The sequence below is a fragment of the Fringilla coelebs genome (assembly GCF_963513975.1).
Source record: "Fringilla coelebs genome assembly, chromosome: 3".
Lineage (NCBI taxonomy): Eukaryota > Metazoa > Chordata > Aves > Passeriformes > Fringillidae > Fringilla > Fringilla coelebs.
In genome coordinates, this window is record NC_140030.1 from 102,568,795 (window position 1) to 102,596,275 (window position 27,481).

Sequence of the window (27,481 nt, forward strand, 5' to 3'; positions counted from 1 at the left end):
TGAATTAATGTTTTTGATTGCTGCTACTTACAGTTTAGCAAACATATTGCTGCAGATGTGACAGGATGAGGTGTGTAATACCAGTTATGGCCTTCAAAGATACTTCAGTAAATGGCTGTCTAAAACTTTACAGCAGAAGGAAGGTAAAGTAAAAATAATGAGATAGAATAACAAGAGTAGCTTGTATGAGAAGCTCTGTCATGAATCTAAATCTCCTATTAAAGTTTTACTTATTTCCTTACTTTTGTGCATAGACAAATTTTAAGTATATAAATTACATTTGATGTTTTGTCAGTGCTTTTTATTTTTTTTTTAAACAGCAATTTTGTAAGTGATGGATTTCGCTGCACTTACATCAGGTACAAAAAGAAAAATTCAGAGACTCTATTGCTGCTTCTCTGTTAGCTCTGTAGGGCAGGTGCTATCAGTTGTTGTTAATTCTAACTCATTTCCCTTGCCTGTGGTTTCCTGATCATGTTATGTGGTGGGGAGGGTGTGCTGGCAAGCTCTTGTCCTGTTGAAACATAATGCAAGTAAATCAGTTGTTGCTCACTTAAGATATTGTGCTGTCATGTCCTAAATAATGTGCAGGACTCTTCCATGGGATGTCAGAAGAAACAAGTCTCAAAAATCAGTTTTGAGATAGGTGACAGAGAAGTTTTAGGCCCAGTAGCTTTTTTTTTTTTTTTTTTACACCAGTACCTCTGGCTGCATTATAGTTAGATATGCTATCATAGTTCTTTTGGACCACTGGCTAAGCTCAGGGGGTGCTGTGTGTAAAGAGGTGCATCAAATGGAATTTGTATTGATTGCTAAACCACAGAGTTTTAAGAGTCTTCTCTGTTCTCAATCCTGCTTCATTCCCCACCTGTGGAACTGCTTGTGAGCACAGCTGTGCTTACAGCAAGAGCTTTTGCACTGATTGAAACCATGGCATTATGCTGAAGGTAAGAGTGGGTCAGAGATGTTATTTCTAATTATCTCAATTATGAACTAATGATAGACCAGTCACTGGTACAAAGAATTGCTTTCATTAATGTGAAGCAAATTTAGCTGATGGTAACAGTGTTTTGGCAACAAGAGGAGTGCTTTGGTACTCAGTTGGTGTCACAGACTTGAAAGCAAAGGACTCAGCTGAAAAGGAGAATGTAAAAGGTTTACAGTGATTGCAATAGTACTGTTCTCTTACATATCAGACTCTGCACTTAAATTAGCAGTGCAGTCACAAATCTGGACCAGGCATTTAGCATGATCACTTAGCATCAGGCAATGCATAGTGAAAGAGAGATTTTAATGGGAAAACATTGTCACAAAAAGGTAATTACTCTGCTACTCTGCTTCATCACCTGGGAATAGAATTGGACTCTGTGTGCTGAAGAGGCCCTAGTGCATTCCTGAATGCCGCTGGTGATGTCAGAGAGTGCGCAGGTGGAAATCATTCCTGAGACTGTCCCAGGAGGGAAAAGAAGGCAGCACTTCCTTGCCTGTGCAGGAAGCAGCTCTCCTGCTGCCGAGAGGGATCCTTTACAGTTTACCTGATTTGTGTGTGTGCACATGTGATAGTCTAAATTGAGTTCTGTGTGCAGCAGAGGGGGGTTTTGCATCTCTTGTGATTTCCAGATCACACATGGCTGTGCATGGGTTAATAATTTTAGTAAACTACTCACCAGCTCAGACTGAGATCTAATGTAAACTGCAAAATTGCCAGTGACAAAGGTTCAACAGATAAACTTTCCTCCTTGGTGACATCTTTACAGCCTATTGCTTGAGTGCTCTTCTTTAACTGTGTGTAGGTGGTTGTGTAATTGGAAGTTTCTGTTGATGAAATGGAGGCATCTAGTTTACTGCCTCTTTCTTTAAACCAACAATGCCAGCACAGCTGATAGGAATGAAAAAAGAAGCCATGAAAGGTAGCAAACAGGCTTTAAATACTCCAGGGAAGCAGATCTGGAGAAAAAGAAGCCTGGCTGCAATCACTGCAGTAACTGTTAGCTTCAAGAGCAGCTTGACTACTCCTGGACTCTTCTGGTTCCCCCCACAGAAAAGTTTTGCCTAATAGCCACCTTCTGCAGCTATCATCACTAAGGAAGAGAAGGGAAAACACCACTTTGAATGTCAGAACAGTTATGTTGCATAAGAATTACTGACTGGCATTTTTATTTATTATGAAATGTTCAAGACACTGTAAAACAATCCCTAGTCACTAAGATAATCACAACTGGCCTTGCAAAGGGTAACTTGGCACTCTGGGTAAATTTTCCTTGTGCGATGTCTTGTCCCGTGGTGCAGGATAGGGCTTGTCTAAGGCTGACAAGAGCAGGAATGCTTGGGAGGCTTTGGTGGGGGCTGTGGCTGCACCGCCATTCTTGCAGTTGGAGTTATAAGCAGAGAAATAGTTCATCCTGTAGAGCTCTGCTCGGCTCTTGCAGCAACCAAGCTTGCTCATCAGCAGGAAGAAATCCCTCCGAAACGCTTTGGTGAAAATGGCGTAGAGGAAGGGGTTTGCGCAGGAGTTGACGGGGTAAAATAAAACCAGCAGGATCTTGGAGTTGGTCACCGTGATGAGAGGAACTTTGAAGGCAGCGGATATGGCAAAAAAGGAGATGGGGGCCATGCAGGTGAAATCCGTGAAGATCAGTATCGCCATTCTCTTGGCGACCTTGGTGTCTTTATTGGCGGCTACCAGCTCTGGGTTCTGCACAGCGATGTAAATCTTGATGTAGCAAGCACAAATGACAATGAAAGCGACAACATTCAGCACCAAGATCAGCAGGATGTAGGCTTGAGACAGGCCCGTTTCGATATCCATGGGCAAACAGATGCTGACCTTCATGTAGCTGCTGACCCCAAAGAGAGGCAGCAGGGCTATCCCGATGGAGAAGAGCCAGCCCCCGAGCATGATGGGCACGGCGTGGCGCAGCCGCAGCTTGCGGTCCAGCTGCATGGCGTAGTTGATGGTGTGCCAGCGCTCCAGGGTGATCACCGTCAGCGTGTACACCGACAGCTCGCTGGCAAACACCGTGAAGAAGCCGGCCGTGCTGCAGCCGCCGCCCGTCTGCCAGTCGATGGCGTGGTTGTAGTACTGCCCGCTGGTCTGGGCGTCCACGGAGGCGATGAGCAGCAGGTACAGCCCCATGCAGAAGTCGGCGAAGGAGAGGTTGCACATGAGGAAGCGAGGGACGGTGAGCTTGTAGTGGCTGGTCAGGAGAACGAGGAGCACGGTGAAATTGCCGACGATGGCGAGGATGTTTATGAACCAGATCAGCACCCTGAGGAAGCTGTACCCCAGGATGTCTTCGCAGGGATTGAAGGCATCTGGTTCCGGAGTGCACCTGAGGACTTTAGGCTGACAGAAATCATACTCGAAGTCAAAGCCGACCATTTCGCTGTCGTCGAAAATGGTTGAGTAGCTGTAGGGAGAGCTCTCATAATCTGTTGCAAAGGGGTGCGTCTTCCTCTCCGCTGACCACAGCAATGTGTTGTTGGAGTCATCGCTGTAACCGTGAAAAAACCACCCCCCAAACAGAAGTGAGTTATTTGTTACATGCCACTCACATTCTTTTGCAAAAGACAACAGATAACAGTTGTTCTAAAACAGTGACTTCCTCCGTGTGTTTCCACAGGGTGTTTACAAATAATGAAGCCTTGTAAGGATGCTTTGTGTTTGGGAAGCAGCCTTGGAGAGCAGCAGGGGTCACAGTCCCATCTGCAGAAATGCTCTCTTATTCAACTTGCTTATTTGTAAGTACTTCACTTTTACTGCTTTGTGGAGGAGCTGTGGTTCTCATGCTGCTGGTCGTCTGCGGTCCAAGCCACAGCAACACCTGGGCTGAGGGATTACAGGTTTGATGCACAGAGGTTTCACAGGCAGTTGTAGAAGCCATACTAAAGTAACCTATGGATTTTAACTGGGCACCTTTGCTCCCCTTAGGAAAGGCACTTAGCAAACAAATTCCTGGGGCTATGTATGGCTTGGGAGGCGCTGAGGAATTTGCTGTTCGCAGTATTATAGGGCAAGGAGTAGAAGTGCATGGTTAACTAAATCACACTGATAGCTAGGAATTTATTAAATAGGCTGCACCCAATGCCTAGTAAAAAGTGAAGGTTTTTCAGATAGACTTCTAAAATCCCTAGGTCATCAAGAGTGTGGTGATAAGCCTGCCAAAGAAGAAATGTGTTAAAAGCAAACCATCTTTTCTGGCACTTTCCTGCCATAACAGGTGCCCATTTCCCAACTTCCCAATCATGTGTTTGGTGGGCAAACACTCAGTCTGCAATGTGAGACCTGGAAAATATCTCTATTGAGGACAACTCCTGAGAAAACTGGTAGCTTTGGGCTTATTTAAATACATGCTTAAGCTTCCACATGTACTGAAGCAAAGCATGTCCATTAAATGATATTTCTGGAGCAGGGTCTTAACTGGCAAATGAAACTGAGCTGCTTTTCAGTTATTCCTGTGGGGCAAATAATGTCCCAAACTCGTTATCCTTACTTCTCTCTGTATATGGAAAACTGCCCAATGTCTTGCATTTACTTGCCTGGCTCAAACTGGAAGAGCAGGGAATACATTTGACTCTCTTTACTTATAAAAATGGTTGTGATTTTCTGAGAAGCTGTATGAATGTGCTGCTATGTGGAAGCTGGATTTTAGTGGGTTTTTTTATTATTATTAAGAATTCAGAACTTTCAGATGATTTCTGCTGTGGTTCTGCAGGCATTAAGCCCGTGAACCACAACCTTATTTTCACTTGCTTATTATAATTCCTGCTCATTGCTCGGAGAATTGCTGGGATTAGGATTTGCCAAAGCAAAAAGCTTCAGAAGCCAATAGGCTGGGCAGACTATTTAATGCACAGCAGGAGTGCAACAGATGCTAATCCAAAACAAGCAGACAGATAAAACCAAATGGCAAGTGTAGGAGGCCTCACCAACCAGCAAACAAGATAATGTCCAAGGAAGTAATTATCCCAATGAATCAATCACATTTCAGCTGTATTTAACCACTGGGATTTTGTGACCATAACCTTGTTTCTTCTAGACTTTAGAATGCTTTGACGCCACGTCAGGGCTGCTAAGAAGTCCCAAGGTCTCCCATGTAGCTGCAGAGGGATGAAGAATAGCCAATCTTTAAACTTCTCCCTTAAAAGCTGGGTTAGAGCCATCCAGCACAGCCAACACATCAGTTTTGATATTAGCCTTTCTCATTGTCACTGAACACTGTCAAGCAAAAGTGTGATGACATGAAAAGACATGTTTAGATGGAGTAAACCACTGGCACGGGGTCATCACACTTCTAGCTCAGGGACTCCATTCTGCCATGGAAAACTATTGATATGCAGAGTTTGAATTATTCTTTCTATAGGCAAAAAACCCCCAAAACTTGACAATAATAGCTCTTCTTTGAATCACACCAATAACAGCATTTATTTCAGGGAATGGAAAGTCTCCATGTAGGCCACTGACTTCTGTAAATATTTGATCATAATTTTGAAATCCTTTCAGAATTCAGAAGACGAACTGGAATGAGAAAACTTGTGAAATCATGAGGGTTTTTTATTCCCCTTGCCTTTTGTAAATCAAAATCTTAGTTTAATGATAAATTACCACTGTGCAGCTTGTAGGGATGACTGAATTGGCAGGCAAAGACCTGCTTAGTAAAAAACATGGGAACAGCAGAAAGGGGAGGAGGTCTGTATTTGCTACTTCCATCATCTCTATGCAGAGAGGTACTTACAGCATTTCATTAGTAGGTTTCCTCATGGTGCTTTCACACTCCTTGGAGAAGTTGTCAAAAATGGAAAACAACAAATTCTGTCTGCAAGAAGGATGAGAAAAAAGTTAAGTTTCAGGCTGGATTTTGGCCAAAGCCTTGTCTTCTGTGCAAGTGATCTTCAGAGACATGTAAGGTAAGCCAGTGCTGGCCTCAAGGCAGCACAAATGTTCCTGCAGACATCTGGAAGTGGGAAGGAGAAGACTTCAAATGCTGTGAAAATAGGCAGTGTCAGGGTGTGTAAGGTGTGTAAGGATGGTCTTTCAGCTTGGTTATTGTATAAGATGTATTTTTTTAAATAGTGAAAAAAATTGAACATGAATTAAATGGTGTTTTTTGAAATATTGTATTGAAGTGGGCCAGATTTTCCACCAGGATGAATGGAAGCAGTTAGGCTGGCTTTTGGAGAAGTGTCTGTTAACAGCTGCTGGGAAACTGGCCTGATACAGAACCCCAGAATGGGTCAGGTTGGAAGGGACCATGGTGGGACATCTGGTCCAACCTCCCTGTGTCATCCTAGAGCACATTCCAGACAGTTCTGGAATATCCCCAGTGAGGGAGACTCCACACCCTCTCTGTGCAACCAGTTCCAGTGCTTGGCTACCAGCATAGAAGGAAGTTCTTCCTCATATTCAGATGGAACTTCCTGTGCACCAGTTCCTGCCCATTGTCTCTTGTCCCATTGCCCAGCACCACTGCGCAGAGCCTGATCCATCCCTTGACACCCTCCCTGCAGGTACTGACAGACATTGGTGAGGTTCCCTCTCAGTCCTCTCTCCCTGGGGCTGAACAGCCCAGCTCCCTCAGCCTTTCCTCGTAAGAGAGGTTCTCCAGACCCTTCACCGCCTTAGCAGCCCTCCCCTGGACCTGCTCCAGGAGCTCCATGTCTCTCTCATCCTGAGGATCCCAGAACTGGACACAGCACTCCAGATGTGCCTCAGCAGGGCTGAGCAGAGGGGCAGGATCACCTCCCTGACCCGCTGGCACTGCAGTTCCTCATGCAGCCCAGGACACCCTTGGCCTTCCTGGCCACAAGGACGCACTGCTGGCTCAGGGACAGGTCCCTGGATCCTCTGCAGAGCTGTTTTCCAGCAGCTCAGCCCCAAGCCCATGCTGGTGCTTGTGGTGAACCTTCCCCAAGTGACCCTATTTTAAAAGCTGTCTGGGATCCAGAGGAAGACTTTGCATGCTTGAAGTAAAGCAGTTTGAATGGTACGAGCTGAAAGGTGATACATTTGGCAAAATCTCTGGTTTTGAGCCTTTGAAAGTAGCAGCCAGGTACTCTACTAGTATGAATGGAAATGGCTTTGTCTCACCTCATTGCTGATGCCCCTGGTAGGGGAGCAGTCATTTCCTGATTTGCATGGGATTTCCTCCCCAGCAGTTTACTAAGAAAACAGTCTCTTAATATGAGAAAGTGATTTACTAAGGCACGTCTGTTTTTATACACCATGCTCATGCTTCAAAGTCAAGCACCCCAAAAATAATAGAGCGTCAGAAATGTAGTTATCATTATCAGAATAAATACCTTTCTTTCTCTGCCAGTTGCTCCTGCATTTAATACACTTAAGAGATGTGATCTGTGACAGAATCAGTTCATTAGCCATGGAAATGCTTAACTGTAGAATCTTTGTTCTGTTTTTGCAGAATCAAGAACTCCTTAGTAAAATGGGGTAGGCAGAGAAAGAACAGATTAACCCCCAATTTTACCCTAAAGAATTGGAATGTACTCCTTCCTTTCCAGGACATCCCTGAAGTGAAGGCAGGGGGGTGACACTGATCAGGCCTCCCACAACTGCCTGCTCAGGACATCATTGCTGTGGCCTTCATTGGAGATGGACGAGAAACGAGGCTTCTCCATGGCTCAAACTAAACCCATCTGGGTTGCTTTGGCTGCCTGAAGCCAACTGGGGGTAGGTTGCTTTGAAACATAAATGCTGAAGAATGAGCTCCAGTTGTCTTGGGTTAACTGCCCCAAGTCTGTGGATGCAAAGCTCTCCCTGTGCCACAGTTTCCAGCTGTGGGGAGAACAATACTGTCTATTACTTGAAATGGTTGGAGCTAAACTGTGTAACCTCTCTCTGTAGGCTTGTGGCAGGCATTAAATTTTGGTGGGTAATTGAAAGCTTGCCCTTTCTACTATGTCATCATATCACCTGTATTAATTAAGCTAAAGGCTACAGGGGTTTCATTTTATTTTTAATTAGGGCAATGTGCTATTGATAAAAGTTTGTTTTCTGTATGCCAGTAGGCTTTTAATTGAGATAACAAGAAAAATGTAAGCTTTAAAGAAACTTAGAATAATGTTTCTGCTGGCAGATCTGGGGCACAGGATGGAATCCATTTCTGCTCTAAAATAAATGGACATAATTTTCCTGGCCTTAGCAGAGATTTGCTGTTTCCTGCAAGGCCTTGCAATGCACCACAGCTTCCCTGTAACTGGAATAAAGATAATCAAACCATGTGAGCTGAATAAAGCAGAATTGCCATTTTGGAACTTCTGAAGCACTGCAGTACCATAATGTGCTATTTGGACTTACCTTTCTGTCCTTAGATTTTGAAAAGCACAGCAGTGGCTGGGATATGTTAGGACAGCTTCCAGAAGACTGCTGAATTTATCCAGTGGTGGCAGCCTCTTTAATGAGTAAGATGAGGTTGCATTTAAGACCTGAATGGCCTCAAGCCCATAAGTAGGCAGGGACTCCAGCGCTGTTGAAGAAATATCCCTGCGAAACAAAGCGAGCGTTCACTTTTCTTTTCATCCCTACAAAAATAACACCAAAACATGACAGTAGGTAACAGCAACTGTTTTTTTCACAAAGGTTCAGACCTACAAAGCTGCTTCAGCACCTGATGCCCAGCTCAGAGACATGGTCTATGAAACTACGTAGCAGTGGGGTAAGAGCATCTGTGGCTCAGAAGCTCCAGCCAGGCAAGGAGCTCCCTTGGTCCTGGGGAAACTGAAACCCACCCACCACTCCAGGGGATGTGTCCTGACCTTTCCATTTGAAATTCCTGCATGGAGTGAGGGATGCCTCTTTAAGCCAGAGAGAAGAAGGTGGGCAATAGTGACTCTCCAGTCAGCTGACAGGTAGGACACCCACCTTGCGCTCTGCTTGGCTCTGAAGGGCTGTTCTAGGTGCTTTAATTAAATGGCTGTTAATTAAAACCTCAGAAGAATCTGTCATTCTTGCCAACACAAACTTAAGCAGTTTGGCTTACAGTAGCTTCAGAGGGGCTGTTTGTGTGAAGAAAGTCCATCAGTGACTAAGGATTTTCAGAGTCAGGACATTAAACAAAGGAAAAAAAGGCCCCACAATTCTGAAAGTGATGTCAGTAATGCCATGTTCCATAAAGCACCAATAAAGGCACAAAAAAGGCATGTGCAGCACAAAGTGCTATTTACAGAAGCACACTGTGTTTTATTGCCAGGGCAGCCCTCCAGTAAGTCCTTGATTAATAAATCATGAGGATGATAATAACAAGCTTTATTCAGCAGGAGCTTACAGCGTGCAATCAACTGGTTCACTTTTATAAACAAGTTCTAAACCTATATATTGCCAAAACATGTCCATCCTACCAAAGGACAAGTTAGTTTACAATGTCAGAATATAAGATTCAGGATCAGGAGGATCTGACACAAATAAAGCAAAAACCAAAATGTCTAAGAGGTGGAGATCGATGCCAGCACTAGAACTGATATGTGTTGTGCAACTCCTTTCTCTCTCTCATTTTGTGGCATCTCCTTGCCATGTTTCCACTTTGTACACAGAGGGGAAGAGATCAAATCTCCTTCCAGACCCAAAGCCTGTGTTTGCTGTGGTGACACAGCCCTGGTGGGACAGGGCAGTTCCCACAGGACACTCAGGCCATGGAGCTGGGGATACTTACAGGACATCTGGCCCTGTGGCCCCTCTCAGGGCATCATTGTGTATCCGCCTGAGGTTCTTGTTGTCCTTCAGGATTCTGTGGAACAAAAAATGAAATCTCTTTACATCTGTGTTTTAAAAATCTCTTTTTTGGTTTCTTCTTCACAGTTGTTTCAATTCTTTCTCCCACCACAGCAGTGGTTGTTGCACTGCCTGGCTGGGGAGTGCTTGTATTTCCCATGTGACCTTTACTTCCTCTAATGCCATCAGATCATTATCATCTACCCTTAATTGTGATAAATTCCAAATTCTTCTGACTTTAACCAGGACAACCAGGCTGGTTCTTTCACTACAGTAGCAAATATACATTTTGCCCAAACCAGCACACTAGTCTCCCAGTGTGTGAGAGGGATGAAAAACTACTGATGTTTCCAGACATAAACTGTAGATTAGTCTGGACTACTGTTTCAAGTTCTACACTAATTTATGAAGTTTTCTTGAGAATGATGAGTTTTTCTCACAAAAGCTGTACTATTTTAAGGGATGTTGTTTCAGGAAAAGCAGTGGGAGCTGCAGGATTAAGGGCTGAGTCACAATGACACTGAAAGATGCAGTTTTCTCACAGGTATTGGAAAACAGAAGACACAGCCAGTTAAACTGAAGGAAGAGCCTCTGACTATTTAAATTCTTATTTCCTGTGTAAATTACAGAAGAGGGATAGCACACTCACAATTGATTCAGCTTTGTCCCGTTGAAGGCATGGCTGTGGATATCTTCAAATCCATTTTTATACAACTTGCTGGAGATTAAATAAACATAAGGAAAAAAGATTTGGAAAAGGTGAGGTTACGTTTTGTACTACAAGTTTCAAACTTCAGTGCTGCATTCATTTTAATTAGAGGCTCTGCTTATAGAAAGAATGAAGGTAACTATAGCTCCTAAATTAAGAAAGGTGAAGATTAAATTCTCTAAATTCCTTCCTGTTTAGCTGAAGAGAACTTCTGCTGAGGTACAGATCCTCCCCCTGCTGAGGGGCTTGCCTGTGCCTACCTGGGGCTGAGATCCAGAAACAAGACATTAGTCCAGGTGAGCTCCTGGCACACAGACAACAACCTGGGGGCAGGAGATCTGGATTCTGTGGTGTCAGCAGGAGCAGATGGAAGACTGCAAGGCTTAGAGGGGTGTCAGGTGGAAAGCAACTGTAAAGCCTGGAGGGAGCTGCTGGATTGCAGATCCTCTATGGATGGACAAATCTGCCAAGGGAGAGCTTTGCAGAGAGGCAGGGGTGAGCTGTGCATCATCCAGCAGGCAGTGATTTATCAGCTTCTCCAAGGTGCTGCTGCCAGGCTTGATTTGTTCTGTGGGAGCCTTGCTGTCCCCTGCCCTGCACAGGGACACTGGATGCCACCCTGCTTCCTGATTTTCCACCTTGGGGCCAGACACCTAAAGCCTGAGCTCTGCTGCACCTCAGGTCCACCTCTTATCCTTCAGTAGGAGATGTAACCTATGGCTCTGTTAATATCCATTTGTGATATTAAGTTAATGTATCCAATAGAAATTCAATACACTCACTTGTATTTATTACTTTTTCTTTAATATTAAGCCCTATTAGAAAACTTGGAGCTGTTTATGAATTAAAAAACATTTTTGTTGCTTTCTCACTTGCTTTTGGGATGGCACAAACTGGCCCTATGAAACCTGCTCCTAAGTGCTCAAGTGTGGGGAACACCTGGCTCCACTTGATAGATGGTATCTACCTCAGCACAATGCTGAAATTAGTAATAGCCTTAAAGACCATGACAATATGTAGGATCAATTTCCCAATCCACAAGAAACATTAACTGCTGGAAAGGCTAAATTAACTTTTTGCAGTGCAAAGGATGACTGCAGGGTGACTTTACACCTCCATAGATTACTTGTGTTTCACCCGACCACGCTGTAGCAGGAGGAATTACTCCACCTAATTACAGCTAACAACATGGGGTGGGGTTAACACAGAGCTCTACAATTAGGAAGCTGCTGATAAGATTATTCTTTTCTTCTTGTGTTGTGAGATCACAAAAGGATGGGAGAAAAATGACTGTTGGCTGTTTCCTGACTTAGACTCCCTCCCATTTAATACACTTTAGGGTTACAGTAAAGACTTTAAGCACCTTTCTCCATCTCTTTTATGTTCATTTTCTTGCACCATTAGCAGAATAATAATTTTTCTGGAGTTATTTTGAGAACTTGCTGGGAGGAAAGAGGCTCATAAGATGAAATGATGCACTAATCCAAGCAATTGCTCCTCTTTAGCATCGTGTAGGAGTAGCATTCAGTCACATTTATGCCCAGTTCCTCTCTCATTTCCAGAAGGTATTGGTCAATATATAAAATCTGGGTCAAATTTTTGTCATGCTGGCACAGCAGCCTGATGAAGAGCCCGTCAGCTGCAGTTCTTGCTCATGTGCACAGCTCCTTTGCAGGTGCAAATACCTGTGGAGTTTTGGGCAGGGCTCCAGCTGGATGTGACCAGGAGGCTGGCCCCCAAGGGCTGGGCTTGTGGTTACCACACCAAGTGGTGCCTGCTGCTGCTCCCTGTGGCTCAGAGGGTCCCTCCTTGGGAAACCCAAATTTTGGCCACATCCTGCCAAGAGGCTCAGCTTGTGATTTCTCCTCTTCCAGCAGTACTTTGTGGAAGTTTTCCTGAAGCCAAGTGAGCTGTGAAATTCATACATGCTGTGCTGACAGAGGACATTACACCTTGGCTTTCTGCCTTCCTCAGGTGGGGGATCTCATTGCATCAAACCCACCCACCTCAAAGGGGGCTGAAACAATGACCCCACTGCTGGCTAAAAGGAAAGTCTTGGGTGTGGAGACATACAGGGATCTTATAGGAAAGTAAGCTGAGGCAAAAGAAATCAGGGTAAGAAGCAGTATCTGTAGTTTGTACCAATTTCTTCTCTGTCTCCATCCATCCTTCTCAGAAGAACCCTGTGCAGCTGAAGCTCAGCTCCCTCAGACTGTTTGGTCCTGAAAGCATTGTTTCAAGAAACCACATCCCTGAGGTAAGAACAGAGACTTTGGCCTCCAGTGCAGTTTTTGGAGTTTAGATCCTGGTGATGGTATTTTTAAAAACAACATTGCATGGAAGATGAAGATTTCGATCCCTGGTCCTACTTTCTTTCCTAAATGAAGTTATTTTTTGGATAAAACTCTGCTCTTCGTCTTGAAGAACATCCCTATGTTTCTTAGGCATTTAAAATTCAACACACAATACATATTTATTTTTCATGGGGCTTAATGTCAAGATTTTCATGAAGTCAACCCACTTTCCTCAAGCAGAAGTGTTATCCTCACAGAAGGAGCTGGAGCTAGGATTATTTTACTCACAGTATCAGTGATTCATTGTTCATCCCTTGGAAAGCATTTTGTGGTATTATTGTCATACGCAAGTTGTCGCAGAGCTCCCTTTAGAAGGAAAGAAAAAAGGAGTTTTTGTCAGTGTCTCAGGAGCAAGATGGAAAACACAGCTGGGTTAGCATGGCTCTCTACTTACAAAATAAAATGAGCTTCCATTGAGAAGATCTGTGTCAGGTCTGGAAATTGTCTTATTCCAGTGTTACAAATGCTCCTAGAGAAAAGCATAATTCCTATTTATAGAACAAAATATTACCAGAGTGGATGCAACAATAAGCTGACCTGGTAGGTGTAAGTTTAACAGTGCTTTAAAAAGTGACTGACAAATCTAATTTTTTAAGTAGGCTTCAAAGGTATTTGTAAGGTCTGTAAAAATCAAGTTTTCAGAATTCTCAAGCGGTGTCCTAGAGGAGCAGCATATGTTCTCACTACATTAAGCATGAGGGAGAGATTTTAGTTACATCTTCTGTTTAGTACTCTGCTAGTCTGCAAGATTTATTCTAGAAATAAGCACTTATCAGAACTGCTTTGCAGACTTCAGTTTTGTCCATCACTGCCCTGCCCTTGTACACTGAAAGACCTCACTATTGGTTAACTCCAGGTTAAAGCTGTTGTAAACAATGTACAAACATCTAGGATACTGTAATGCATGAAAAACCTTTTTCCTTACACTCCTTAATTTGATTTTTCTACTCCTTTGGAGAAAAGAATAAATAGAACAAAGAGAAAAGGAATAGAACTCTTTCTTACAAGTATTTTAGCCTTGGAAGATTTCTGAACGCTCCGTCCTCAATGTGCAAGAGATTTTTCGTGTTCAGGATTAATCTGCAGTGAGGGAAAAATATTTCAGTATTACAATCAGTATAGATTTGGGAGGGCCCTGAGTTTTTCTTGGGATTTACTTTCTCAGAAAACAGCCTGCAAACGTGCTACTTGGGTGCATTTTGAGGCACTGTTGGTAATAAAAGCAGCCTGCAGTTTTTAGGCAGCCAACAAAAGATACTGCCTGAATTCTCATGGTTCTCTGAGCTGGTCTGGCTTGGATATCCTGGTCACTGGTGGAGTTAGCATTTTGGGCTTGGATGTTTCCATTACATTACTGATGCTCTTCCTAGCCAGGAAATGCAGTTCCTAGGAGTTTAACCTCTTAGGAACCCCATGGACTTCCTTGGAGCACTGGCTGCTAGAAGTGGATCAGCAGAAACTGGGAGAGAAATAAGTAAGAAGTCCTGTTTGCTAGTGGTTACCCAAAAAACAGGCAGATCTCTTAATCAAGGAGCACTTCCCTCAGCTGAACTAACTCTGTTTGCCCTAAGGGCCAATAAGTGAAGCCCAGCTTCCTCCCAGCCCATGACTTACAAAACACAAAGGTTTTAGCATATGAAATGGTAAGAAAAGTTGAAATTCAAGGATGCCATTGAACTCGTTACCTTGATCATCCATTGAATGTGGACTTGAGTGCAGCTTGGACATCAAGCCCTTGCAATGGGAGCCCTGCACAGCTCTCAAGATTCAAGAAGGTTTTTTTTGCCAGCTTCCTATAGCTCTTCAATGGCCTTGCTTAGCTTTTGTGTTTGGGAAGACAGGCATAAGACAAGCTATCCATAAACTGTAGGTGAATGGAGGGGGTCAAATCTTTCATTCCTTCCCTAAACACACCACTGATTCTAATGGAAGTTGGACTCAGTCAGAGGTTGGCTAATCCCTTGCTTATATGAGTGACTGGCTTCAGTGATGTTCACATATGAAAGAAAAAAGAGATGAATTTGTCCTCAGTTGCACAATTTTCAGCCACTCACTGGTCATGCTGTGTGAAAAAGGCAGTAACGAGATATTGAATCTGATTTAGAGTTTCCAATTTCACTAAATATTTCAGAGCATTCTCCTACTCGTTGCTTTTAACTCTCTCTCTCAGATGCCTGTGCTATGGAGGTCAAGTTTAAAATCAGTGCGTGTTCTGTTTGAGTAATATTTCAGTGCTCCACAGAAGAGCTCTGCATACTAAGCAGCTGCATTTAAATAATGTAGGGCTTTGAAAACGGCATCTTCAAAAAGAAAGATTTTCCTCATCTGTTGTCATCTCAAATTATTTCCCCACTTAGAAAACCTGACAGTGCCAGAGCTCCCCTCTTGCCACTGAGCTCACTGAAAGCAGTGGGACTCTGTGCAGGGACGTCTCTGCATAGCTAGATCTCCAAGGCCAGGCCTTACAGAGTGCTCACTGTTTTATACAGTACTTTGGAGAGAAATGGTTCTCATCACAGATCTCAATCAAAGCCAATCAAAGTAACAAAGGGACAGATTTGGTCCAGGAATACTTCTCTGCAGCCTGTTTCCTCCTCGGTGATCCAAAACCACAACGTGGATGCCTTTTTTTAACTGGTGCTCACATTTCAGACAGGGAGGGAAGGCTGTCAAAGGCACTGGCTTCTATTCTCTCCAGGGAGTCGCTCTGAGAGATTTCACTACAATGAAAACAGCAGACACAAAGCAACACATTACCAGAAAAAAACCCCAGAAATTGGCTTTCCACTTTGTGTTTCCTTCTTTTATGAACACTTGTTCAACCCCTCCTGTCAGTCTTGTCTGTGCCTCACCTCAGACATCCCGGCAGGCCATGCCAGTGGGGTTTGAGAGAGGACCAGCCTTTTTGTGTCTTGGCAAAAGGGAAAGCCGACCCTTAGGAATAAGTGCCACTGTAAGAGCCAATTTCCATTTCCTCAGTAAATTGCACATAAGCTAGAGACTGAGGGCCAGAACTAAAGTAAGCAGAGTGAGCCCAGACCTCGTGAGCCTTTTCCTCCCTCCCATCGTTGGTTCTGCTTGGTGAATTTATTTGTGGGGTGAGGACATGGATAACGCTCATGGTGCTTCATATGTTATTATCAAGTCAGAACTATGGTCATCTCATCCACAGATGTAGAAACACACAGATCTGGATTCAGCACACTTCATGAGCAATGTTTGGATTTAAATGCCATTTTTATTACATGTAGGCAAACTGAAAGGAAATGGCTCTTTTCATCCTGACACAGACAAACGTGACTGTGTTTGGTGGCACTCTGGGATTGTGATGTGCAGATGCTCCTGTTCCACATGTGTACTCAAGATTAATCAATACTGACATGGAAAAACAAAACCAATTTATTAGATGCTTGTTAAATGCCTGTTTGGTTAAGATCTAAGAGGCTATGCAAAACTGAGTCCTGAAAGTAAATAGTATACATTGATGCATATATAAGGGAAAGATCTTCAAAATTTCTCAACAGAATTGGCTAGAAGGGCACACAAACCTAAGATGATACACTCTCAAGAAAAAAAACATTTTCCAAACAACTGGAATGTGTTTACACCATCAGAGTCAGTATTGTCACAGTCCTGAGTGTTAGCTTAATTCAATTGCAATTATGAGAAGACAGCTCTATTGGTGATACAAAATCCCTTATACCAGAATAAATTCTGTATTTTCATTTGTAGTGGCAAAGGGGGATGCACTCTAGAAATTACACAATTATTGTGTGTGTGTGTCTTAAAGAATTATCACAGTTTTTTTCATCATCATAATTCAGTGAGAATGTTATTTTTGGTGTTGCATTGCTTACTTATAAATAAAAGATCGATGTAGAATAAGTGGCCTGCTGGGCACCTAATCCTCAGAGATTCACAGGCTGGGAGGGATCAGTGCCTGCTCACAGAAATTTTTTTGGGGTCTGAAACATGGTTCTTCCATGGGATCCTCCCTGTGAGCCACAGTTTTTCTATTTACATATGTTGCAATGACTTATGGCATGAGAATAATTTATCATCTTTCAGAGAGTGATGTGTTGCCAAATAGCTTATTCAGAGATTTATAATTATAAAATATGCATTTTTCAAAGCAGCTCTAAATATCAATAAAATGATGAAGTGTTCTACAAACTAACTTCAGAAAAATACATTGATTCCCACACAGGAAATTTGGAGAGATTCATTAAAGGCGCACAAAAAGATCAATTAAATTCCTGTTATGGAAGGGATGATGTCCAAGAACAAAGCATTCTTTATGGAGAATATGACGTGTGTACAGTTTGAGAAAGTGTAGCCTCAAGCATACAGGTAGGAGACATTTTGTAGATTTAAGGTGGTCTCCAGAGTGAAAATGATTAAGCTCTCATTAAACATTCAGATGCAAGTGGATGCAAGAACACAGCACCACTGGATTCTGCTTTAACACTGTATTGCTGCTGGATATGTGCAGCAGAGAAGGACAAAAAGTGCACCTTGAAAAAGCAGCATCTTCTGTGCTGCTGCTTAAGTTCTGTGGGAGGTCATTCCCCTGCTCTTCACTGCACTGCTGTGTCATCAACTTTGTCCTTTAGAGGCCACTCAATGCAGACAAAATAAAAAATAAAAAATAATGGAGACTCAAGCACGCCATTTCAGCTGGAATAACAGCAGAAATGAGGGCAGGAGGGGTGAGAAGAGCCTTGTGGTCTGAATCCTTGATGGAAAATAGGTACAATGCTGGGGGTCAAGAAGCAGCACAGACCCTGTGAGCAAAATTACAGCACTTGGAAACTGAAAGATCAAAGAAAGGGCTCAATCCTACTGATGCCCTGCCAAGCTTATCTCTCACTGCAAAATGCTGAAGAAATGTCTTATTTGGGTCTTCTATAAATGCATAATGTGCCACGGCTGTCATTGCAGAGGTAATGTTTGATGATAGAAATCTATCTCCTCTGCTAATCAAACGCTCCTCTCATCAGTTACTAAGCTGTATCCAGTTCTCTCTGACATGATTAATATTTCATTGTTTGATCTCTAAACAGCTGTTAAAAATCACACATTTTCAAAGGATCTTTTGTGTACTGTTTACATGAAAAGGAATGCTATATTTATCCTTCCCCTGTGGTTTTATTTCATCAATAGAGTGTATTAGCTTTTTTACATTATTATAAAAGGATGATTTTTGTAAGAAATTGAGGAAAAGCCTATGGAAAATATTGACAACTTACATGATGAAGGTATCTTGAAGTCCTTCAAATGCATGTGATGGGATTACTTTTACAGGGAGATGAGTAAATGATCTGAAAAAAAAAAAAAAGAAGAGAGGGAGGAAAGGGTTGTAAGGCATGGGATTTCCTTATTTATAATTGTACCATTATGGTAGGGAGAAAACCAATAAAGCAGAATGCCACCTTATTTTTCCCACCATTCCCTATACCTCTGGGGCCTGATCCATTTGGCATTGATCTCAGTTAAATGGAATTCAAAAGATATTGGGTCAGTTCCTCAACAGCATAAATTTGAGAGTAATCACCATCAGATCAATAATAATCATAACCTATTAAGTAAATTTATAGCCTGATGAAAGTAGGCTGCTACATTCACAGTTAAAGGAAGCTACAGGCTATTTAAAGTTAGATCCTCAGAAGAAGTAGCTTTCATATAAAGCTTTCTCTATTAAAACAGTATCTTTGTGTTGGCTGCACCGTGCTCTCCTCCCAGCAATATCCCTGTAATGTTGCAGTGTGGCATCATGAATGTGGCTGTGCACAAAGTGTAGAAGAACTTCGATCAGGCTGGTATAATGGAATTCCTTTTTTAAAATAAATTGCATCAGTGTGGTTAGTTGATTCAAAGCATGTGTGGATTTTCATTTTTAATTTTTCAGTTTCTCTGATTGGGAAATTAACAATGATGTGGGAGGCAGAGTCACATTTTACCATTCTCCACATCTGAACCACAGTACTTTTACCAGCCAGTTTATCTATCCATGACCACACTCTCCCTGATAATGGCCATAGGAAAATATTTAACATATTTCAAAATGTTATCTCTGTGAAAACAGATAATTGCTCCATTTTGCTTTAGCATGACAAATATCAGAGACATTTGTTTCCCATCCTTAAACTCACCCCCTCAAGGCTTTTTGACTGAAATATTTTTTGTGCTATTCACATAAACCTGGTTTTTTTCCCCATTGTTATCATAATCCTTTATATGAAGAAATATGTTTATTATTGGCAATATTTATGTTAAATGTTCATAAAGTTTTATATATATATGTATGTATATGTATGTATATATTTTTATATATTTAAAAACATCATGCCTACACATTAAAAAGGCAGGTTGTCTTGCATACTGTGTCTAGGGGTTACAAATCTGGATGTACCAAGGAGCCTGGAAGTCACTTCCTAGCTATGTTCCAAAAAGTCTGTACGATTTGGGGCAAATAATTTAGTTCCCTTGGACCTTGTCTCCCTGTCAGTAAACTGGGAATAACAATGTTTCCCTACCTAACAAGGATATATATGTCATTCCATTGTGATTGGGTCATACCTGTCTCCAGATTGACGCTGGCATGTTTTGCTCTGTGTGAAGTTTGGCTAAATCAGGAATGAAACTAAGTCATGCAGCTTGAAGCTTTTTTCCCTGAAGGGTAGAGACAGGTAGAAATAATCTGCTGTAGGTTTTAACACTCTGAGCCAAAAAGAAAAGAACTTCAGGAAGCAGAAAAAAGTAGAAGCTGAGAAATTCCTGCTCTATAACCCTATAACTGCACCATCAGCTCAGGAGCAAAGGAAATGGAAATGTGACTGAAGGTGCAAAAAACAAAACCAAATCTTGACTTTCAAGTGCACCAGGCGATGAGCCCACTGCCTCCCTGTGACATGTGGGTGGGTGAGCAGCATGCTGGCTGCAATGGTGATGGCTTGGAGTGACAGGTGATGCTCTTCAAGGTCCTTTCCCACCCAAACCATTCCAGGACTCTGTGAATGTTTACTGAACAACCCCAGCTCTCTCAGCCTGTCTCTTCAGGAGAGGTGATCCAGCCCACTGAGCATTTTTGTGCCCTCCTCTGGACTCGTTCCAGTGGGTCCCCATCCTTCCTGCACTGGAAACCCTCGAGCTGGGTGCAGCTCTCCAGGTGGGTTCCCACAGGAGAGGAGTCAAGGGGAGAATCCCCTCCCTTGCCCTGCTGCCCTGGATACAGCCCAAAACACCACTGCCTTTCTGGGCTGCCAGCACACATTGATGGCTCACGTCCAACCTCTCCTGCGCCAGCACCCCCAAATCCCTCCCAGGGCTGCTCTCAGCCTGTGTTTGTGCTGGGGATTGCCCTCGGCCTTGCTGGCCTCCATGAGGTTTGCAGTGTCCCAAGGCTCCAGCCTCTCCCACCTCCCAAGGTCCCTCCTCCCCTCCAGCCTGCTCGGGGCCATCCCCAGACCTGCTGAGAACAGCTCTGTCCCACCAGCCGCGCTGCCCACGGGGTGTAAATCAGAGCTGGTCCCGTGTGACCCCTGGGGAGTGCCACTTGTCCTGCTCCCCACTCAGCATGGAGCCATTGAGCAGCTCGGAGTGCAGCCCCCAGCCAGCTCCTCACCCCCAAGGGGTCTGCCCATCAAACCCATCTGCCTCCAATTTTAACACAAGCATGTCACACAGGCCAGTGTCAAACGCTTTGCACAAGTCCAGGTGGATGATGTCAGTGCTTTTTATCATCCACCACTGCTGTAACCCCATCCTAGAAGGCCACTGAATTTGTCAGGCGTAAGATTTGCCCTTAATGAAGCCACATTGGCTGTCACCAACCACCTCCTTAGCTTCCATGTGCCTTTGTATGACTTCCAGGAGGATCTGCTCCAGGACCTTGCCAGGCATGAAGGTGAAACTGAGTGGCATGTATTTCTTTGGGTGTTCCTTATTTCCCTCTGCAAAAATGGGGGTCATGTTCCCTCATTTCTTAATTCCATCAGGGTGTCAGCTTTCCTAACCTGATCCCATCTGCTTAATTTTTCTGTGCTCCTCCCAGGCTACCTGTACCTGCTTCCACCTTCTTCCCTCCTTTTTGTGTTTCAGTTTGTCCAGGAGTTCCCTGTTCATCCACGCAGGCCTCCTGGTGATTTCCCTGACTTCCTTTTTCTTGGGGTGTATCACTCCTGAGCTTGGAGCTGATCTGGAGCTTTGGGCCCCTTTTCCCTCCAGGGCTTTATCCCCTGGGGCTCTGCCAAGCAGGTGCCTGAAAAGACCAAAGGCTGCTGAAGTCAGGGGTGATGAGCTCGCTGTGTGCCCTCCTCGCTGTCCCGAGGTCCTCAAACTCATTCATGGTCCTGCCAGCCAAGGCTGCCCTCGGGCTTCACATTCCCCACCAGCCCCTCCTTGCTGGTGAGAACAAGGCTCACACTGCTCCTCTTCCCTTTGGCTCCTCTGTCACTTGGAGACAGAAGTTACCATCAAAGGATTCCAGGAAACTCTCGGATTGCTTATGTCCCCCCCGAGGACCAGGAGTTGGGAATGTGAGACTGCTGCTCTCTGTTTGTAGATGTCTCATCTGCTCAGCCTTCTTGGTGGGGTGGCCCGTTCAGATTTCTTTCTGACAGCACTCAGATTGTGAAACTCAGATATGGCCATTCAGCTTTTGACAAAAAACGTTTTTACAAAGCTACAAAGCTTCTGTACATCTAACTTGCCCACACTGCAGGCCTGACTTCTGTAGCTCATGAAAGGAGGGAGGCACCCATCTTTAGTACAAGTCACCTGCACTGTTTTGAAGACTTTGTTAAAGGATAAATATTTGCCCTTTCAAGAAAACCTGTAAAGTTTCTTTCGCATCTTATGCATCATGACTTGTACTTATGGCTGTCATTCAGAGCTGGTGATGCTGCAGCTCCACAGAATTGCAAGACTTCTCATCCTTGGAAAGAGACAGAAAGAAGTGGAGCCAGACGTCCTGGTGCTCAGCAGCCCTTGGAATTTCTATCATATCGAGATTGGTTTTCAAGGTACATAATTCTAGGCAGTAAGGTTTGAAATGGCCAAGCTAAATGTATGTAAGGCTGTCCAGGAGCATCTGGAAAGACAGGAACTGCCAGCACATTGACTTGAGCTCCAAGAAAAGCTTTTGAGAGCTCTGGATGCCCAAAGAGCTCAGGACCACTTGCAGTCAGCTGAGGAGGAGTCAAAGCCCAAGCCCACTCCCACCACTGGAGGAAATTGCTGTGTTACAGAAGTGACCTTTTACCAAAAGTGTTTAGTTGAAATTACGATAATGATGATGATGATGATACAAATTACAACATAAAAAGCACAGGCCCAATAGCAAGAGTTATTGTAGTGAATGAGTTATTGTAGCTGGATTGATTGCTCTATTTCAATAGGTCTATTTTATAGGATTTCTTGTATTTTCAATGCCCAAAAGGTGAATGCATAAGGTAGACTCTTGTTGGCAAGCATTTGAATCTGTAGCATCCTTAAACTTGGGAGGATTGGGAATATTGATTGAGACTGTGGCTGAAAACCCACTATTTTCCTAGGATTTGTATCAGCTTCTGGGGGACAGTGCAAAGGGTTGGCATTGATTTTTAAAGACCTGCACATTGGACATTTCCTACCTGAAATGTGAACTGTGATATCACACAAGCACCCAAAGTAGCATTTTTCACTAGGTGATGATGGGTCATTTAATGGGTCATTTAATCTCCTGTGGAAGACACTTTGTCCCTGAAACTGAATTTTTTTGACAATCCTAAAGAACCAAATATGCCCCCAATGGAGACATGATAGAACTGTCTACTTCTTCAGGCTTTTGCCACAAAGTTTTGTATTTGATATTTTGTAATTTGACCCCAATCACATGTCACTCACCCAACTGCAGAAGCTCTGCACACAGGGGCACACATTCAGATACAGCAAAGTGAACCTCACCATGAAATGAAGTTTTTGAAGGGGCAAAAAGGTCTTGAGTTATCCAATGCCCATTGCTGCACAGTTAGAGTTGGGTGCCTATGCAACTAGACTTTGCTTAAGGCCCCAAAAGTACATATGAGATTTCAAAAGAAGAAAAAGAATGTTTTGTTTCAAAATATAATAGTGTATTAAAGATTATTTTCCTTCTGAGACTAAGAGGACATGTAGCTGCTGTAGCCAAAGGGCATTCAAAGGTGTCTGAATAATGGAGGTTCTATAGTGTTTGTGTAATGTCCAAACTAACAACAGGAACTTGAAAAAAAAATATGGTCAATTCAGGACTGTATAAACCCCATAACTCTGCAACCTGTCAGAAGCCAAATAATTTTGAAAAAGTTTTTTAGCAGTAATGTCACATGGCAAGGATAACTCTGGTAAAGAAAAATGGCTGAAATTTCCCTATGGGATATATACTACAGGTATAGCAAAGTATCAAAAATACATTTGGAAGCACAGATCATTACAGCATCAGATTTTACACAGATCTAGCTGTACTTACACATTGGAGCTTATTTTCTTGACTGACCATACAATTAAGAAGGACTTTTCTGAGGTCTGGCACTGATGGAAGGATGTAGGCAGAAGGAACTGTGCTGGAACAACTTAAAGCAGCATTTTCCCCCCAAATTATTCATGCACTTGCAAGCACCAAGCTGCAATACCCCTGGTGCACAGGGGTACAGTTGTGGCTATGAGGGGACAAAATAACATTCTCTCGCTTTCTCTCTCATGCATAGAGCTGTGCAGGGCGAGAAGAGGGCTAGGAGGACTGGGAGAGTATGGAAAGAGAGGCAGTCAGCACTAACAAAGCTCAAAAAATTGTATGAATAAGAGAGAGGGGAAAGAGTAAGAGAGAGAGGGGAAGACAACAGCTAAATGGGTAAGAAGAAACTGGTATGAAAACCATAAGAAGAGATGAAAGAAAAGTAAAAGAGGTTGAATAACAACTTAACAAAAGAGTGAGAATACTGGTACACCTATGGGGTTAGCAACTACATATGTACAGCTTTGTAATTGAATGATGAATGCAAGCTTTCTATTAAAAAATACAAAGAAGTGGAAATTTTAATAGTAGAGGTTAAGGTTTGATATAAATCAGGTTGGAAGCAGAAGGAGCTGGATATGTCTGTGAAAGACAGGGACTTTTTTTAACCTCTAACTGTAAATATTTTCTTTGTATGAGTATTGAGCTAAATCTTCGTTGAAGTCTTTTCTGACTGTAAGGTTGGTTTCTACAGCCAGCCTAATAGTGGGACTTTGTGTACAACCATCAGGATTAAATGTTATGTTGAAGGTAAAAAGGATTTTTTTTTTCTTCTTTTTGTCCATTACCTAGCCCTGCTGCTCTCAGTGAGGCAGAAGTGGCAGCAGCCATAAACCCATTATCTGTCCTAACGTGATCACTGAGGTTGAGATGTGGTTTCTTCTTGGGGTGCCAGATGGAAAAAGGAGAAATAAAAGATGAAACCAAAACAGAGAAAGAATAAAATCAGGTACATTTAGGGCTCTTGCTAACCTCTCTGGGCTGTGATGTACATCATCCTAATAGATATGCTTAATCCACTGCCTGCTCTGCATGTGCTGTGAATACTGGGGAAGAAACGTGATGGGAGAGTCTCCTGCTCCTGTGGGCTCTGCTTTCTGTGACACTAAGGTAACACAGGGAAATAGGGAGGGAACAAATCCAGGGCACAGATTTTTCTAGAATCTCTGACTTTGGAGGAATGGTTCATGTGGCTCTAGATTAGTACAAATTAGCTTTTCTTGCACCTATCCATTCTTGAGCCAGGGAGAAAGGGAAGAGGAGATCAGGGTTAGTATCATCCCTAGGGAATTTCAAGAGCGAGTTAAATTTACAAACAAGTCAGATGAAAATGGAAAACACAGACTTTGTTACCAAAAGGGTCATAATATGAAAACCCCAGCTCAATTCATGGTGAGATAACCAAGTGATCCTGGAAATGGCAACCATCCTATCGGCTGCTCCTCTAATCCCATATTTTGACGCCATCATTGTTTAGATCAGGGCTGTAACTGAGCCCATAAACAACACAACACTTGAATAACTGCATCTATCAATTACTTGGTCTGGTTTCCTAGATCATGAGCTTGGACTATGGTGTGTGAGTGGGGAAAGGGAATACCCACGATGCCTTGTTTTAATTTAATCCTAATTCCCAGCAAAGCATTAAGCAGAAAGTTATGATGGACCACCCTGTAGAGATCTAAACAGCTGCCAATACTCACAGCAGCTTTTTAACTAAGAGAGCGGGAAAAGAAAATAGTCAATAACTTGTCAATGAGCTGAACCTCAAGAAGATGCAATGAGCCCAGTGAAGAGGATTTTGATGCTTCAGGATAGAGGGAAAATTAATCACACAAACTTTTGGAGAAGAGGTTACAAGAAATCCAACAGCGTTATGAAAGAAAAAAAACAAACCGTAGAACAAACCTAGAATGCTTAAGGTGACTTCTCAAGACTTTAATCAGGTTTCTTTAAACGTAACCATGCCACTACAAGGCGTTGCTTTTGGAACAGGAAAGGCATTTTATGCCTCCTGCCGCAACGAGAGAGCACAGAAAGCCCTGACAGCTGCACCCGTTCCTCTGTCACTGAGTCTGCTGTACGACAAAAAGTTCCGAAAGGATGCTCGTCTCCTTCCCAAAGGGAAAACTCTGCGTCCGTTTCAAACTTTGAAAGTTTGAAAACTTCAGCCCCGCGTCCCGCACCTCCGCACGGCCAGGGATGCTCCAAGCCCGCACGGCGGGCGGAAAGGCCCCGCATTCCCCCCGTGCTGTCCCCCCCAAACCCCGTCCCGGTCCCCGTGGGAGCAGCCCGCGGTACTTACGCGCGGGCGGGCGCGGGCAGCGCTCCGTGCGCGGGCGGCGGGCAGCGCAGCGCTCCGTGCGTGCAGGCGCAGCGCAGCGGGCAGCGCCCGCCCGCCGGCCCCGCCAGCAGCAGCGGCAGCAGCAGCAGCAGCCGGGGCACCATGGCCGGCCCCGCTCGCCTCCCGCCGCTTCTCGCTCGCCTCCGCTCGCCCGCGGGACGCGGCCCCGCGCCCCCGCCTCCTCCGCCCGCCTCCCCCCGCCCCGGGGCGGGAGCGCCGCCCGCCGCGGGGATGCCGCGCTCCGGCCCCCGGGGCTTCCCGGGGAGCGGCCTTCCGCGGCTGCCCTGACTGGGAAAGTTGGCTGCAAAGCCTACAGGTGGCTGGCAGAAGGTTTCCATGAATTTTCAGAAGTTCTGGTCTCCACAGTCCTACCCAGGCGGGACCACGAGCGATGCTGCGCGTTCCTAGCGGAAAGCTTCCCAGTGCCCCCCTTCCTAGTGGGAAAGGTGTGAGAAGGTGTGAGCCCCGCAAGCACCCATTTATCCGGCTGTGAACGTCTTTGAGAGTTCGTGCCTGGAGGAAAATGTGCCGCATTTCCCTTAACGGGGTAAATGCTTTTTCCTTTAGCCTCGCTGGAGGATGGAAGGGGTTGGGGTACAAATGTCCGTGTCAAACGCTCTTTACGGCTCCACGCACGGTCGCTGTATCGCTGGTGAAGGATTGCAATTTGCCCGCTGGGTGATTGGAGAGGCATCTCTGAGTGCGTGACTCGTTACTTTATGATCAATTATCGCCTTTGTGTGGAAGCAGCAATCATGTTCTCAGCACTACTTCTCTTCACAAAAGTCCATCCATTTTGTAAAGGACTGTTTTCTGCATAACTATCATTATTGCTGTTGTTGTTATTATTGTTTATTGCTACAACTGAAACTTTGAGAATCTGGAAAGAATCTAGTTAGAAGCTAGTTAGAAATCAGGACCTTATTTATGGCAAGTGATGGAGCAAGCCACCAAAAAGATAATTGATCCCCAGAGCAGGCTTTGCAAAATAATTATAAGGGTATCCTATCCCTCTTTTCAAGTGTATCCAGACAAAGTCAGAGTCAAGGAGGGAATGATTCAGCACTACATAGGATTTGCCTGACAACAACTCTAAGATCATGGAATCAAATAATAAGGCCTTATACATTTCAGGAATAAAATGTGAGACAGGAAGGAGGCGTGAGACCTGTGGTTCCGGGCATCCCTGTGTTCTCAGCAAGGACTGAGTTGTAGGCAATAGTTAGCAACTGCTAAGAACTTCCCTGGCCTGGCCTCAACAGCATGACCTGTGTCCATCTGGACCAGGAACTGGAACCAAGTCTTGCACAGAAGGGTAGGGTGGAAAAGCCCTGCTTTGCTGTCCCTTCCCAGAGCCCTACCTTCCACTCAACCTCCTTCCTTCAGTGTCATCTGCTCCACTTGAGCTGATAGTGACATTAGCTTTTATCCTGACCTTGCAATGCTTATGAGGTGGCTCCGTCACTTTATTCCGCCGTGCTTGGCACGCCCTTTTATCCAACACTACAGCAGGTTTATTCTGATGGATGGTCTACCTAATTCCAGCTAGCATGTGCCTTGGTATTGATCTCTCCTCCTCCTTCCCCCACCTCCCCATCATCTTTGAAATCAAAGAAAGTGATGGGGCTGTAAAATTAAGGGATCGACTGAGCTGTGCCAGCTGGCAGTCATGGGATAACGTGGTGCCCTTGTGAGGACCTGCAGTTGCCTGTGGATCTGTCTGTGTGGCACTGCTGACCCTTTCCTGATGCTCAGCTGCCAGTCTTGAACAGAAGCAGGCTTCTGGCTTCCTGCAGCTTGGTTTCCTATGGGAGGAATAATC

General features: G+C 44.1%; 1 protein-coding gene across 1 annotated transcript; it reads right to left on the minus strand.

Annotated features, from left to right (window-relative positions):
- Positions 1-2,212: 2,212 nt before the first annotated feature.
- LHCGR (luteinizing hormone/choriogonadotropin receptor) lies at positions 2,213-25,763 on the minus strand (the record flags this gene model as incomplete). The annotated part of the gene is made up of 11 exons (XM_084202663.1): positions 2,213-3,494; positions 5,736-5,816; positions 8,312-8,497; positions 9,663-9,737; positions 10,371-10,439; positions 13,013-13,090; positions 13,179-13,253; positions 13,790-13,864; positions 15,430-15,504; positions 18,034-18,105; positions 25,621-25,763. The coding sequence occupies 11 exons, from the start codon at positions 25,761-25,763 to the stop codon at positions 2,213-2,215; spliced, it is 2,211 nt and encodes a 736-aa protein (XP_084058789.1).
- Positions 25,764-27,481: the final 1,718 nt, after the last annotated feature.